This window comes from Nanorana parkeri, unplaced genomic scaffold (assembly GCF_000935625.1).
Source record: "Nanorana parkeri isolate BGI_ZX_2015 unplaced genomic scaffold, ASM93562v1 scaffold90, whole genome shotgun sequence".
NCBI lineage: Eukaryota > Metazoa > Chordata > Amphibia > Anura > Dicroglossidae > Nanorana > Nanorana parkeri.
This window is the reverse complement of record NW_017306358.1, coordinates 511,184-528,196: the sequence shown is the minus strand read 5'-3', so window position 1 is coordinate 528,196 and position 17,013 is coordinate 511,184. Positions and strand designations below refer to the sequence as shown.

Here is a 17,013-nt window from a genome sequence, read left to right as displayed (position 1 = left end):
ATGCTCTTATTTGATGCCTAACACCATTAAATACAATAGGGACCACAGTGTTGTCTCTTGTTCACAGGAGTTTAGCAGGCTTGTGCTGCAGTTCATTCCAACGCCTTGCTTTTAATTTTAGATTGAGGTGCACCAAAATGAAATTTTCCAAACTGAAATAAAACCAATAACCAACCAAATAAAAAGAATGTCAGGCCGAAACCGAAATGTTTCCTCTAAGGGGTCTAACACCGTGTAAGACTACTACTCTTTTTCAGATTGTTGTTCTTATATGCTGTACTAGATTTTTAAATTTTGGACCTACTTAAAAAAAAGTTTACAGGGGTCTGCACCCCCACCCCTTCCCTGTACTATTGAAAGTGCTTTCTTCATTCATTGTTCTTTTTCTAAAACCATTTTTTCACCAAAGAAAAAATATTATGATAAACTAAATTCCAATTTTGCTCTATTGTTCAGGATTGACTATCAGTCAATAGTTTGAGGAAGTCAGTTACCACAAATTGATAGGCATGAAGGTGAGATCCACTTGAACAAAATGTTTTTAGCAGTTTGGGAAGTGAGATTGATAACTAAAGATTTGCTATTTATCCACCTATTCATCTCTGGGCTGCAGATGTTGATCATGAGTACAGGTGAAACTCGAATTATTAGAATATCGTGCAAAGTTCATTTATTTCACTAATGCAACTTAAAAGGTGAAACTAATATATGAGATAGACTCATTACATGCAAAGCAAGATAATTCAAGCCGTGATTTGTCATAATTGTGATGATTATGGCTTACAGCTCATGAAAACCCCAAGAACCCCAAATCCACAACCTCAAAAAAGTAGATTATTACATGCAATCAATAAAACAAGGATTGTACATAGAACAATATCGGACCTCTGAAAAGTACAAGCATGCATATGTACTCAGTACTTGGTTTGGGCCCCTTTTGCAGCACTTACTGCAATTACTTTTGCACGATATTCTAATTATTCGAGTTTCACCTGTATGTAGACCTCCATTGCTGGCATTCCCACCTGGGCGTATTTCAGCGCGTAGGAACGCAATGAAAAACGTCCTACGCCCAAAGAAGTACAAGAGCTTCTTTTGGGTGCGTTTTTTCCGCGCATTTCCATTGGTATTCCCGAGTGTGGTTCGGGGTTAACAAAGCTGTAACCACGAGCCACACTCGGGAATACAGCGTACAGGTCTTACCTTGTCCGCGATCCCCGCTGTGTCCTCTGGCGGCTGCCAACTTCCGGGTCCGGGTCTTTACAACCATCGCAAGACTAAGGTCTTGCGATGGTTGTAAAGTGTATGGCCACCTTTAGTAATAGGCATATAGTACAGCCAGAGATACCCTGGCCTAAACAATACCCTGATTGGTCACTTGTTTCAGTAGATGGCTTATGAACCCGAAACAGTCACTGCCTTGGTGATGTAGACAGCGCTGTTTGGCCACAGTGCTGACATTGCTGCAGGGATGGTAAAACCCCAGATCAATTGCCTGATTCAGCTCCCTTGCCACCTGTGTGAATGAGACCTTAGAATTATGCAATACGCTGTGGGTGGAAGACTCTATACAATTGCAATGACAGATGCCACCGACTGCAGCTGTTCACGGGTCGTCCACATGTAATTTGACATGCGGTGATTACCTGCGGACGTTTGCACTTGGATGGGCTGCCATTTGTGACTGGAAGTGTCATTGGCAGTCACTGCCGTGTAACAAGCATGGAGATGGGGAAAGTCAGAGCTTTTATCCTGCAGAGTTTTTCAGAACGCGGGACTCTGTCTTAGATCAGAATTCTAGCCAAGAATCTGTACTTATTTAAAAAAAAAAAATGTTGGCTTTCAAACTCTGTGTATATAGATGGAAATACAGGGCTGCAGCGAATGAATAAAAGTAGATGGATAGTGTATAAATCTCCCTATAAAGCCATTCTGAATAGAACATGAACTTCTATCCTTGGATGCAGTGTGTTGTTTAACTCTGTGCTTTTGATTCAGCACCCTTGGCCATAGAGAATGCTGGCAGCCTCAAAGATACTTTGGAATTTGCCATTATGATATGTGGGCACAGATATGACCATATGTGAAGTAGTGAGAGCACAGGATGTCTGTCTGCATATATGGTGTGTATGTATATTATACATTTTGGTGAAAAGGGGAAGATAGTTGCATAAAGTGATTGTTTTTTTGTTTTTTTTTGCAGTCTGCACCTACGCTTTACAAGCAATGTATTTCTTTTTGTAGGGTTTGACTTGACCATGAGTGAACATTTTGCAGATCTCTCCTGTCTTACCAGCCTTATTGAATACAGTACCTGTTGGCTAGAAGACAGGATTAAAGCATAGCTAAACAAAAGGAGAACTATGAGGTGAGTGATTTCCACTCATCCTCATAGTTAGAGCCGACCTGTGACAAAGAAGCTGTCACAGGTCGGCTCTATCGATCGGGAAGTGAGCAGAAACATGCACCGATCTGCTCACTTCCCGATAGTCACCGCTCACTGCAGGGAGACAGTCAATCACCGCTCCCCACAGTGACTCCGGACCTCCAGTGCTGAGTGGAGGAACGAACAGGGGAGGGGACGGGCACAGCTGGCTCTGCCTCTAGATAGGCAGAGCCAGTTGCCGCCAAGCAGCTGGATCCAGACAGTATTGTCGGGATCCGTTCCGGCTGAGGTGCTCTCAGTATATCGCGGGCAATAGCTTGCTATATACTGAGCTTTGGGTCACTGGAGAAGGTTAGTATAGGTCCTCCCCTGACCCTAAAGAGAACCATGGGGAAAAACCTATACCCCATAGTTCTCTTTTAATATATCGCTGCTTATCAGTCCTTAGATGTGGTGGCTGCATTAGTTTTTATTTTTCAAGTTAAGAACATTTTTAGCAAGTAAAAAAGAAAATGCTATCGATCTTTTATAAATGCAATGTCCTTGGCACGTCCTGTGAGAAGAATTGGAAGTAAAAACAATTTTATCTATTTTACGTAAACTACTAATCTCATCACATGGAGATAACATTTTTGTTCAAGTTTTAGCTTGTGCGGCAGCCATGGCTCCCTCCATAGACATAGTGGGGTGAGTGTAGCCACCCGTGACAGTAAGTGCGTTATTCGCAGGATTACCTGGTAAAAATAAAGGTGTTCATAAGTTGAAGAAATAAAAGGGATGCACTGCACTTTCTGCCATTTTGGTGCTATTGGCATTTGAGGGGTAATTCCATTGAACTTGCACTTTAATGCACATTGTGCTTGTTGGAGAGCGCTGCTGCCACAATATGGCACGCAGGGAAATGGGGGCAGCATAATGCCCTATGTGTGCGTTTATTCACATGCAGATGGTGGGGTTGATTTTCATTTTTTTTTTAAATCCTTTTTTATTTTATTACTTTTTTAATGATCTTTTCTTTATTTTTTACTTTTTATCAATTTAAAAAAAAAATATTTTCATTTTTTTTCCACTCCCCGCCCCACCCCCCACACTTACTGCAATCACACAGAGGCTAACAAACCCCTGTAGGATGGCATTCGGAGGTGACCGGTTCTCTTCATGGAACCGGTCACCTCCAATACAGGAGTTTGAGAACAGCACTGTGCTCCATCTCCTGTGACAGCTGAAACAGGAGGGCTGTATAGCTCCTGCTTCACTGTTCACATGGAGCAGAGAATGGACGTTCTTGGGTCTGCTCCCCACTCTCCATCCTGATGTAATTTGCCGGGGACACTGAAAACCAGGGAGGCAGCCGGCGGGGGAAAGGACCAGAAGGCTGCTTACAAGTGATCGAGGTGGCTGTACACCTGCCCAGATCACCCGTATAAAATGAACGGCGGCTTCCGACTCTACATTTAGCCCTGCTTGCCCAAAGCAGGGCTAAATCTAGAAGAAAACCACCTGCCTGTAACAGCATGTTCAAGGCGTCGGGCGATAGGAATTCCACACCTCTGCTACATTTGAAAAGCTCCTGAACATTGCGTACTAAAAGGGGAAAAACACTCCCATGTCCAGAGCTTAAATCTGTATGTGTTTGTGTATAAAAGAGCCACGATCTTGCCAATACAGCACACACCATTGGTTAGCAGGCAGTATGATAACGTAGGTAAGGCCCGTCCTGCTTGCGTTCTCTTATGGATTCCTCAGAAGTGTATTAAAAGGCATCTTAAATAGATGTTTTGCACCTTTTTATGCAGTCCTATTTATCTTTTTAAAACTGTTTTATTTTGTCAAAATACAGTAAAAATATTGCTTGCAAGACTGAGAACAGCACCTTGGACTATATTGGCACTAATGCCACCATGAGATTTGCACACAGTTTTACATGCATTTAACAGTGCCACAAATGGATGGGGCCTTCAGTGGGGGATCTTTCAGTCAGTCAGCTCCAAGTACTATTCTGGTATTCTGTAATAATACAGTTGCCTGGTGGGAAAGTTTGTGTGGGGGGTGGGATTTCTCCCATCAAGAGTAGACTATTTTTCTTGTTCATCCCACGAGTATGAATGAGAATAAATAAGTGTATGACCAGCTTTCAATTATGTGCACAGGAGTTCATTCATTCGGGGGCCGAGGTGTGCTGAGAATGTGCACTGTGCCTGCATTCACACCTAAACATGAGTGTAGCCAGACGATTTTAGAGGCTTATTTCTGCGCATTTGTACATACGGTTTCCAAGCGTTTTATGCAACACTTGTAGTAGAGGAGCAGATTGTTTGCCCTATAGACGGTTAAATGGTTTTAAAAGTACAGTATGGCATTGCCACGTGACTACTGAGAGTGCAAAATGCTGTAAATGAACAGCCATGACTATGATACTCCTGAACTAATACAATTCTTCTGTCTGGAAATGATTTGTTTAATTGTAATGCGTTTTAAAATGTAAACTACTGATGTAGAGACATTTTTGAGACTGAAGCGTCTGAACTTCTTGGTTACTGTTGCAGAATTTGAGTAAAAAGTTACTTTACCCATGTCCTCAGTCAGGCCTGGCAATTGTTTATAGTTCTAGGAAGTAAAGCAAAAGTAGTGGCTGCAGAATCTCATGTAACACTTCATCCTGGCTACAAGCCAACTGATCTCTACCCGTTCCTGCCTAACCAGTGCAAAATAACATACAGCGATCACATCACATTACGTGAAGCTTACAGGAATTCACAGACTAAGCACACAACTACTCCACCCTCATGATTTTGTTTACACCTTTTCATGTTACCTCTAGCATTCAAATATTACTATTTTATTATGTGCTCAGCTCTGATAGCACTTGAAAGTGTTTTTGTGACACCAAAATGATCATACCTTGTAAGTTTTCTTTAGAACTATGGACGATACATGAGGAACTTTTTTTCTATCATGCACAAACTTGCACATGCAGTATATTTACCCATAAATGTTTTATAATAAAGCTGGCAAGTTTTGTTATAGCTTACATTTTGCGCTTTTTGGTTTCCACTTTCTGCTACATGTTTTGCTATTCAGTTTTACCCGATTTGGCCTAGTTTTACCAAAATTGAGAGGATAATGTGTTGTCCAATTCTTCTTCTTTGGGTAAAAGTAAAAAAAGGTATGTTCACACATCTTGGTATAAATAAGGTACCTCTAAAGTAGACGCGTGTCTTTAATTGTTGCCTGTACAGAACCTCTGTAAAATTTTAGGCTTTCTGGGTTTAGGAATTTAGCTGTTCTTGGGAGAAAGCAATTTTTCTCCTTCTTTCATTAGGTAAGTAAAGTAGCATGCCTAGTACAAGCCGGCATAGTTGGACTCTTTATCTGTAGTTTTATATAAATAAGTTATATTAATTACACAGGTCCTGCCTTAGTCTTTTTGATTCACGTTCTTCCAGTGGTGTAATAATCACTATAGCGACCCAGGCAGCCTCTATGGAGCCCCGGGGCACAAGGGCCCGGCCAGCACATCCCCCTGATGCCGTGCGGGCCGCCTGGGTTGCTATGGCATTTCAGGCTGCTGGCTGCCATTGGCGACTGTGAGGAGAAACACGCAGCCATTCACATGTGCAGCAGCGCGTACCTCCTCACAGCCGCTGCTAAGTCGTTGACAACCAGCAGCTATGGAGGAGGCGGGGCCCAGCGATCGAGTAGGCAGGTCTTAGCGATGGGGAGGCGGGCCCCGGCGATCGAGGAGGTGGGGCCCAGTGACGGAGGAGGCAGGACCGGCAAGCAATCATGGAGGAGAAGGAGGCGGACAGAGGATCGGCCAGACAGGTAAGAGGGCTTAACCGCCCACCTGAGACCCTGCAGAGCTCACCATAGAGAGTCTATGGTGGGCTCTGCAGGGTAACCCTCAAGTGGGCTGTTTGGGTTATCAGGTGGACTTATCTAGAAATCACAGGGCCCCATACAAGATTTTGCTATGGGGCCCTGTGATTTCTACTTACGCCCCTGCATTCTTCCCTAGCTGAATTACTGACCCTCTGCCTGGCTATGCCAGCTACAATCTCTGAAGCTCAGGACGACTATATATTACAGACCTAACACTATTTATTCTTCCTCTAATTAAATGTTTTGGGGGATCTTTCAGCTGGTAACTGGTATGGATTTGCCCACACACGCAGGCTAAGCAAAATGCAGAGGATGTTTGCAACCGTAAATGTGCTGTGTAAATATTGCATTATAGCATTCAGGATCTGGCACACTTTTGCTAGTTGCTGCTAAAATAAAAGTGGGATGTTGTCCAACATAGCACAAAAAAGGGAGTGACTGGAGTTGCACTCTAATTCTGAAGGTTCCAGTGTTGATTTTTATTATTCTTATTATGTTTGTGTGTTGAACCTTCTAGTCATATGTAAATAATCCACTTGAATCAATTTTTTCACACGGATTGTTGTAATTTTTACACAGATTCGTTTATTAACACTTTAGTGTGCAGTTGGTTCACATAGACCGAGCGCAACATATTTGCTTTACATGGAGTTGCACCTTTCCTGATCTACTAAAGCTGACAGGAGTATCCTTTTTAAAACTGTGGATTTAATGTGACTTCTCTCCCACCCATTTTACAGACATACAATGGTATATTTCTGCATGTGTTTAGGCAATGGCACTGTAAGCAGTGTGTGCATTTTTAGGTAATTTGCATGCGTACTCCATTTCCTATGTTGTGTTTCACTGACTTTTGCTCTGAAGAGACTCGGAATGGGGAACAAAGACAGCCTTTGGCCTAGCCAGCTTTGGCATTGTTTCACATGTATTTTGTGGTGAAGGGAACTACAGAACTAAATATTTTGTTTTACTTTTGCGTAGGACCACAGAACTTGTGTCTGTGGTCATGTTGAGAACCAGGAATCCTTGTAATTCAACTTTCCTGTCTTTCTCAATCTGTTATGATTTATGATGTGTTTTTTGTCAGGCAAAGTTCACACAGTTCTGTGTAATCCAGAGAGGAATGTTCGCAAATGTACTTATTTTTTTTTTAGAGACTGCTTCTTAAATTTGAACTATAGTCCTTAAGGCCTCATTCGCACTGCCGCGCATATGTGCGTATTATACCATATGCAAATAAATGGCTCCATACACATAGCCGCGTATGGAGCCGTATATTTACGTAGCGTATATATATGCGCAAAAACAGAATGGAACAGATGCGTCCGGGCAGCGTATTTCTGCGTATTTACGCGTGTTTACGCGCATACATGCGTACAGCACATTAAAAATTCCATTAAGAGTGATGCATTCTGGGATTGCATATAGTGCACACATATACGCATAGACGCAATATACAATTTTTTTGCTTGCGTTGTGTGTGAATGAGGCCTAAATTGTTCAAGGGAATTAGACTTATGTGAATGTGAACTGTTTAAAGCTGAACTTGCATCCTAAGGCCTGGTTCACACCTGGGCATTTTACAGCGCGTTCCTACGCTCTGTAAAACGCTCAACATGTGAAAACCAATGATTGCCTATGGGCATGGTTCCCACCTGGGCGTTTTACAGCGCGTAGGAATGCACTGCAAAACGCCCTACGCCCAAAGAAGTACAGGAGCTTCTTTGGGGCGTATTTGCCGTGTGTATCCATTGGGATACAACCAGGTAGCCCTCGCAAACGTGCGTATGTCGCACGTTTTTTAACCGCAACAAATCACGGTAAAAATGCGCCGCATGAAACGCACATATTCGATATGCCTAGGTGTGAACCCAGCCTAAATACAAGATTCGCTTATGTGGCCACACCCACCCCCTGTTTACAGAACACTGGATTACAGCAATTTAAAAAAGAAAATCATCAAAAAAATGTGCTTTACTCTTCAGTTGTGACTGCTTCCTTTCTGCTGTTGCCTTCACTGGACCTCACACCGGTTTATAGGGAAAGCTAAGGAATTTTCACAAGAAGATGCTCTAGCACTGTGCACACTGGGATGGAGGGCTGCTATGTAAGCAGACCTTGTATTTTAGTGCAATATAAGCTGTTATGTAAATTGTGGAATCAGTAATTGTTTAATGCTTAACTTCAGGCAAACCGTTTAAAGTGACACTAAACGCAGGAGTTAAATCTTGCACCGATCTGCTCACTTCCCAATTGTCAGTCACCACTCCGCGCAGGGATTCTCCCTCCCCTCTCCGATCCTCCAGCGCTGGCTGGAGGAATGGATGAGGAGGGCACAGCTTGCTCTGCCTCTAGATGGGCAGAGCCAGCTGTCACGCAGCTGGGTGGATCTCAACATTATTGTCTGGATCTGTCCTGGCTGCAGCGACGTTGATATATGTCCTCCCGTGACCCCGAAGAGAACTCTGGGAAAAACACTTACCCCATAGTTCTCTTTTAAGTGTCACTTTAAGGGTGGTGGAGGCTCTTTGCAGAGACACATGCACTGTTCTGCATGGGTAAGGTTTCAGTGTTTCTTTAAGCAAGGGTGCTAGTCACATTCTGTAATATACAAATAGAGCATTTAAAAATTTGTATGTGGAAAAAATGATCAAAATGTGCTATTGCAAGAACACATGTAAAAGTCACGTTGAAGACTACTTCCAGGCAAACCTTCCAGTAACTTTGCAATGTGCACTTACTGCAAATGCATTCTAGTTTCCCTTTTAGGAAGTCTAGAGATTGTACCACCGCACGACAATGGTTTGAGTGGCCCTCAGTGTTGACAAGCTGACATCTTCTATCTATTTTTCTTTGTATCAAAATAATGTTTGTACCACACAGTAAGAAATGTGGAGACAAGGAAATGAAACCTGAGGGAGGGTTTAACACCACTCCCTCATTTTTCAGGACTTAAAAAAATAAAAATGTTTGTACTTCCATAGGCAATATCTACATAATCTGATTAGTCTAAGCCCCTCAAAATCAGATTGTAGACAGGTTCTCTTAAAATGGCTGAGGCTGGTTCTCTTATTCACTTTGACATATTTGCTTTACTTCCTTATTAACTCTGACTTCATTTGGTAGTGTTACCGTGGATTAAAACTAGGGATGCCCCGATACAATTTTTTTCCAGACCGAGCACGAGTGCCGATACTTTTGCTTAAGTACTCGCCGACACCAATTACCAATACTTTTTTTTTTTTTTAATGTCATGCGACCGTTTTTCTAAAACAATACTAACTAATGATTTTAGGACAGTGAAGGGACTACAAATCCCAGCAATACATTATACAGCAATGGCGAATTGCAACCAGCTATAGAGGACTACAAATCCCAGCAGTACATTATACAGCAATACAGAAGAATATGAAGCTACATACTCTGTGCTGCTCCGTGGGTGCTGGCCTGATGTTTCCAGTGGAGGATCTCAGGTGGGCTGTGGAAGATCTCACCGTGGCGGTTGGGGGGGGGCTCTCACCAGGGCTGTGCAGGATCTAACCAGAGATCCAGAGGGTCTCGTGAAAGGAGAAGATGTGTGGCCCGCGCTGTAAACAGGTGCAACGTGGTTCACAGGAAGGCTGCTGAAGTCCCTGGCTAACGCGGGACCTTAGGCAGTCGCTTCAGTTCAAAAATTTAAAGCGTTAGTATCGGGGCATTTTCATGAGTAGGAGTACTCCTGAAAATGCCTAGTATCGGCACCGATAATCCCGAATTAAAATTAATTTAACTTGATTTTGAGCCAGTACTTCTCTAACACATCTCTAGTTACAACTGAGTGTCTTTGGGTCTCTGACAGATTTGCACATCTGCATCCTGCAATTTCACAACAAAGGGAGTAAATCTCAGAAATTTGTGCAAGGGCTTCCTTTTCCCCTGAACTTCTACTGGCTTTCATGTGAAGGCAGACACGATATTGTTAAGAGGGTGGGCTGTAGATAAACCATTACACTTGCTCTCTGCATTTTCATAGGCTCAAATTAACCATGTACATCTTATGGTCCTAAAGTGGTTTAAGTCTATTTAGAAGGTAAGAATTCCATTAGCCATAGGAATTAAGCCCCCCTCCCTCCTCACAGTGGGTAAATACATACTTGCAGCCCGACTTTTTTGAAATTTCTGTGGCGCTCCCCTTACCTCATTTAAAGTTGTTCTTTAATGTCAAACAGTATACAAAAAGGACACTACATTGTATCTGGCATTTTGTAGTAGTCTTTTCAAAGTGACTCTTATTAAAAACTGAACAGAAGCTGGCACACCCCTCTACCACCGTGATCTGCTTTAGGGCAAGTCTGAAATTATTTATATGCATGTACCAAATTTCTGAAAGTTTTTGGGGCCAAGAATAAAACCCTCATGTGATGGTGATTGGCTATTTAGGCTCTAAAAAATACTTTGTGGGAGTGTTATTTTCCCCTATACCTGGAGGTCTCAGGTTTTGCTTGGAGCAGGTGGAAGAAGGGGCAACTTAGACACCTGGTTTTTAGTAGTTGTGTAAGATTGTTCAGTTTGCTTTACAAATATGTAGTTTTGCATAAAATACATTTCCTAAAATGCTCGGACATGAAATGGGTTATAGGTACAGTGCAATACCCTGAATTTTGACCTGTATAAGGAATCTTTTGTAGATTGACGTGTCATTACTTTTCCGCTGTACTTGTATGCAAACTGTAAATGGCCACATATTGATGTTGTGTATAAAGCAGAATGATAGACACTTGAAGTGCTTCACTAGTGACTGTAGGCATTGCAGATTGAAGTGACATGTAGAGTGTCATCTAGCTCGGTTCTGGTGATGAATAACATGGGCATTGTAAAGACCGTGGAGTTTTAATCTGTCACATGCTTTACATGGGTGTGGAGCAGCTCGGAGAGTTAGGAACATTCTGCCAAGACTATGTTTGAAATGCTGCAGATTTGCTTGTTTGCTCAATGTCTTCCTCCTTCCTACCTTTCAGGGACCTGAACAGTCATGTTAAAGTAAAGCAGAAAACTGCTGTACTGAACATGTTAAGGAGACTGGACAAGATAAGATTCAGAGGTCAGAAGCGTGAAGAGTTTCCCGACTTGGCTGAGTCTCCAAATGCTTCTGATACAGAATGTGGAGATGAATTTCTTCTGAAAATACCTCGAACCTCAAAAGAGAATGAAGAGCTGAAGGACCCTGTGAGTATTCCAGTAAATTTGTGTCCTGAATATTCTGTTTTTCCTCATATAGCTGCATAGAAGCACTGTTTAAATTTGAAGGGAAATTGACTTAAATTAACGTGTAAGGTTTTGTGCCAGGGGATCATCAACATGAGTACAGTTAATGAAGAACTCTGGGCAAACTTTTTCTTAACCCTTAAAGGTTAATTGCTCGTTTTCGTTTAGGTGGGAAAATAAAAAAAGTTAGACTCGCCTGAACCTTGGAGGCTGCGAGGTATAACTTTATTTTCGCACCTAGAAAACAAGTACTTAACCCTTGAGGGGTAGCCTCACTGCAAGGGTTAAGAACATTTTTGCACAGAATGCTTCTTTAAGTACATTATTTTCATTTGGCACTTGGCCTTGTCTAAGACGTTGAGGAAACATTCTGCATGGGGCAATGTCCTGCATGGATATGTAGTTTCAGTTCACAGCCAAAGGGTAAGATTGTTAAAATTAAAACAAAGTGCCTATGTTAAAACAGTCACAATTTGGTTATGCAAGAATCTTGTACAAGATTTGGTTATGCAAGAATAGTGTACAGGCTTTCCTGTGACACATGCCCACTTTTTTGTCTTTAATCATACTACTTAGGAATTGGATGACAAACATATAGCCGTGTACGGGGCTCTGGTATATGATATTGTTCGACACATTCTGGTGATGACATGTGCTAGTATGAAGTTGGCAGAGCAGCAACTTTTTGTAAATTTCCAGAAGCCCAATCATGACGTGTTACCTTTTAAGATGCATTAGTGAATGCCTTTGCCAACGTGTGAATAAGGCAGTAATTTCTGCTTTTCATGCTTTTGGCATATTGGTGATTAAATTGAAGACATTTATTTTGCTTCCAACTGTTTCCTTCCTAAGTCAGCTTCCAAGATCGCTCCTGAGATTGAGGCTCCTCTTATAAAAACACACAAAAAAACCTAAAACGAGAAGTCTTTAAATAGGATCCCATGGGACTGTTCCTCAGTTATCTTCTTTTGTTTGGTCAGACCATTTTACTTCCAGAACTCTGCCAGGGTGTAGGAGAACTAGGCGCTGTTCTGCCCCCCTTTTTCGTGTGGTTTCTGACCTCCCAAGGACTCCATTAAATAGGTATAGCTGTCCTGGGGCTTCTTCCTATTTCAGTGCCTGGCAAGGGCCTGTACTGGAAGGAGATGTTGTTCTGTCGGTGGAAGTGCTGGAGCCTCTACATTGCTGTTCATGCTGAGGTTGAATCTGCCTCCACGTCTTTTCCGCTTGTCCAGTGCACCAGATGCATCAGGCACTTTCCTTGAGCAGAGCGATGTCTGTAGTTCTGGGTGGCGATTGGAACAGGGAGATAGTGGTTGGGTGTGACTGATGTCCAGTTGGGTCCAGGCATGCTGCAACCGTCAAGGGTGAATCCTCAGCTTCACTCTTTGCATGATGGATGTTACAGCAGCAGCGATTGTGGCACTAGGCACCGAAGATGCCAGCACTGCCCAAGCAAGGTGTTTGGGGCCTGCTTCTATACTTCCTCTTGGGTTGGGTTCTTTTAATTTTTTTTTTTCCAGAGCACCTTTTTCTCTCTACTAAAGCCTGATATGGGTCGCTGGCTCACTGGAGGAAGTGGTAGCCTGTTAGCACAGAGATGTGATCAGTTTCTACTGTGTCTTGTGTTTTAATGAAGCTTCCTCAGTCTTCTCAGGTAAAAACTCTTGACAAATTGTTCCAGAAGATGAATGCAAAGTTTGTACTGCAACAATCGATAGATCTTGGCTAAAGCAACCCGCAAAGAGTTCATCAACACTTGTAAAAGAAGAATTTGCCTGTGTTTGCAAATATCTTCTTGACCCTAATTCTCATCTGAGCTCTTTGGATGAGCATGAAGTCATGGTGACAAAATGTCTAGAGTATCCAAATTTAAATTGTCCCTGGATGAAATGGATGACTTTTAAAACAATGTATAGCAGTTGGAATATCCAAGCTTTTCTTGCATGATCAAATGCATATAAGAAACATATGAACAGGAACAGAAAAAATCACATCTCATTCTATTGTAAAGGAATAAAAACTTAAAATTCCGAGTGACGAGCACAATGCCTTACCATTACCATGGGAAAAAAACAATGTTTAGACACCCTATGTGTAAAAGCGACAAAAAATGCAGACCTTTGTTTTGAGGATAAGGGGTCCTTAAAGATCCAATGGATTGCAAAATTAATATATGTTGGTTTCATTGCAGTGATTTCAGCTGAGCTGGTCAGAATATTAGCCAGATCTGCTTCAGCTCACTCTGCAAGGTGAGCTTTCTGGCTTAAAACATGTCCAGGAGGTTCAGCTGCCAACGCTAGAGTTTGTGGGGTGCCTTTTTGAGAGGTTCTTCTTTTTAGACACCACCTTAGACCACACAATGGACCAGAAGATGATCTTCCTAATTTAAGAAAAAAGGAACTGGTTCAGAAAAGATTTTGTGACCCCCCAATCAGCATTCCCAGGCTTCAGGATCCAGTGAATTATCAGCAAAGGAAAACTGAGTGACTTGGAATGCTAAAGATAAATGCCATGGTCCTTCTGCACCCTCCTAACCCAGCCCTCAAAAACCAATGAATGTCCATCGCCAGCTTAAAGGAGTTTGGAGGCTTTTTCCTTCCACTTTACCAGCAGATCACCTCCAACAAATTTGTTCTAATTCCGTTGGCAAGAGTGTACCAATTGAAGTTGTAGAAGCTTCTGAGAAAATCTTTCATCAAGAAACCTTGCAAAGATCATTTGATTGCTTGTGCACTGGTTTCTTTGAAGTGGGAACCTATAGATCAGCAGGTGTAAATCCCAGTCCCCCCTGCAGGGAAAACTCTAAAGTTTTTGTAGTCCAGAAACCCTCATGCAATCTTCTGGCTGATATCGCCTAAACCTCAAACCCCCGAGCTGTTTCATCAGATACATGACATTTTGTATGGAATCGATTTATTCTGTAAAAGTTGTGTTGCCAGTGCTAGTGCTTTATGGCATCACTAGACTTGAGAGATGCATACTTGAATATTCCAATTAGAGCTCCCTCACCCTCCCATTGAGTGGATATTTTTTAAATGTGTTGCTAAAGGCTCTTGCACCATTATGCCTGCAGTTGTTTGCAGTAATTGCCTGCCTGAACGATCCTCCTTTTTTTTTTTTTTTCTCTCTCCTCCATTGAGGGTTAGCTTCACCAAACTCTGGCCACAGCCAGCCTGTGGCTCCATGATCTTGGTTGACTGCTGAATCGTGAGTTTTACCTGGTCCCTGCTTAGATCATACAGTTTTTGGGGAACATAACAGCCTGGAAGACCATTGAGAAACTAGTGTCTGCCCCAAACTTATTGCGGTGCACTGTTTTTTCATTATGAACTTTGTCAGTATTGGGACTGCCCTTCCTGCAGTGCAGTGGCGCCTCCTTCACTTGAGGCATCTTTAATCCTTTCTTCTTAAAGTCTAGGATCAGTCCTCAACCTCACCCATGTTCAAGTGTTCTTGGACGATGCTACCATGATGGCCCACAACCGAGAAGGGGGTCCAAATTCACCACCTCTGCAGACCCTAGCGAGAACTGTCTTGGAATGTGCAGAAAGTTGTTAAACTTCACTCATCGTAGTTCAGGGTTTCCAGATTTTTCCAGGTTGTGCAGATTTTCTAAGCATACACTAGCTCTTGGAATCTGAATAGGCCCTGCAGGTGTTTGCAGTCCTGCCAGACAGGTCGGGCATTCCAGAGGTAGATCTCTAATCTAATACATTTTGCTAATTAGCTAATTATTGCTAATATATTTTATGTATGGAGTTTCATTGGTTTGAGAAATATTTTAGACCAGTCCAGACAATGAGAGACTATTACTGATTGCAAGCTGTGTGCTACTGATCTTTGCAAATTTTAAATATTAACAGACCCTTTGTGCTCATGCTGGAGGAAATGAGTATGTGGCTCAGAAGAACACAGTGTTGTATATCTGAGTCATTTTGCAACATTTCATAGTGGAGTACAGCCAGGCACTGCTGTACTCGGTTTGTAAATATTCAGTTGATGTAAAAAGCACTTTCACTGTACAGGCTTGATGTTTAGGTTCCATGGTGTTTACTGCTGCGCACACACACATTACATTAAGGAGTAAGTGGGCAAATGAAAGACTATAAGCTGCATGAATGATGAATCGGCTTGTGTTTTTCTAAACGTGTAAATTTTGTTTTAAAGGATCTCAGTGTGCAGCTTACTTTTCAAATAATATAGCAGTGTGATGTGGTGAGGCTTTTATGCATTTCCTGTAGTTTATAGTATATTGGCTGATTACTACCTTGCTTTGATGGCATAATGATCCCTGTGTAATAAAATACATTCAGAAAGGCAATATGTAACGTGGTGCAGCCAGTTCGCCGAGCACCCCTAGCATTTCTGTTTTGACTTGATAATACCTATATAGCTGAAGCTCTGTCAATGAGATTCTAACCAGTCTGGGCTGATTCTCCAGGTCCTGCAGTGTGCTTACTTGGGTCCCTCCCTAACATTTTTTTCTTTAATATCTTCAGTGACGTTGCAGCTTCCCGTACTGCTGCAGGAATGCTGACATTACTGGGCTGCGCCTGCGTGCACTGTGAAGTCCTATTTCATTTACTCTCCAAGCTGTTTAAAAAAAGGCTTTTCGCTCTAGTTCATAGCTCCCCAGAATGCTGCTGTTCTATTTTTCCTGTCTTACCTGATACTACAGGATTTGTGCTCAGAGCACAGATCAAGAAATAAGGTTAATGCTGCTTTATTATTTACTAGCATTGTTGTGGCGGAGTGACAGATGTAGTATATTTTAAAGAACGGCAGTTACCATTTTATGGTTTGCATGACTGTGCAGAGAAAGATAATAATTTCGCTGGGCACATAAGCCGAGTTTGCATCTCACTCGTCACTGTTTTCATCATATATTTGAAATGGTTACTTGTACTGTGTAACTCTTCATAGGCTGGTTCAGGGACCATCATCATGGCATCTGGAGTATCAGAATTCAACCGGACAGAGATTGACCGACTCAATGAGATTAAGGGGCATCTGGAAATTGCCTTACTGGAAAAACACTTCCTGCGTAAGTACAGATTATACTTCACAAAATATTTGTTGTCAGGAGCATCCGGAGTATATGATGATAGATAGCTCCGCTTCTGATGTAGTTTACTATGCAAGTGGCTTGTTGATGCATTCATTGTTATATAATGATAAGTCGTAATTTATATAGCATGTTTGCATTCTCTCTACTAATTATACTTGTGACATACTGTGCAACCAAATAGGCTGTGATTTGCACATTGTAACAATTAGGGATATATGTGTTGCAGCTAATATAAGGAGCTATCATTTAACCACTTCCAGTGGGTTCACGTAAATGTACGGCCTCTGCTGGAAGTGGTTATACCAAGAACACGGCTGCTGCCGTGTTCTTGGTAAAGTTTTAAACAGCCAACGATTGCTGTTTAAATACAAGCGATCCGGCGTCTATACAGGCAACGGATCGCTTGTATGGTGCAGCACCGTGTCCCCCC

At 42.2% G+C, this 17,013-nt stretch overlaps 1 protein-coding gene across 1 annotated transcript in view; it reads left to right on the top strand.

Annotated features, from left to right (window-relative positions):
- Window positions 1–17,013, top strand: part of GRAMD4 (GRAM domain containing 4) — a 95,508-nt gene that overhangs the window by 18,496 nt on the left and 59,999 nt on the right. Inside the window, exons 2-3 of the mRNA XM_018552519.1 lie at window positions 11,266–11,473; window positions 16,439–16,559. Of these exons, the coding sequence (XP_018408021.1) occupies window positions 11,266–11,473; window positions 16,439–16,559 (329 nt within the window). The remainder of the gene's footprint in view (window positions 1–11,265; window positions 11,474–16,438; window positions 16,560–17,013) is intronic.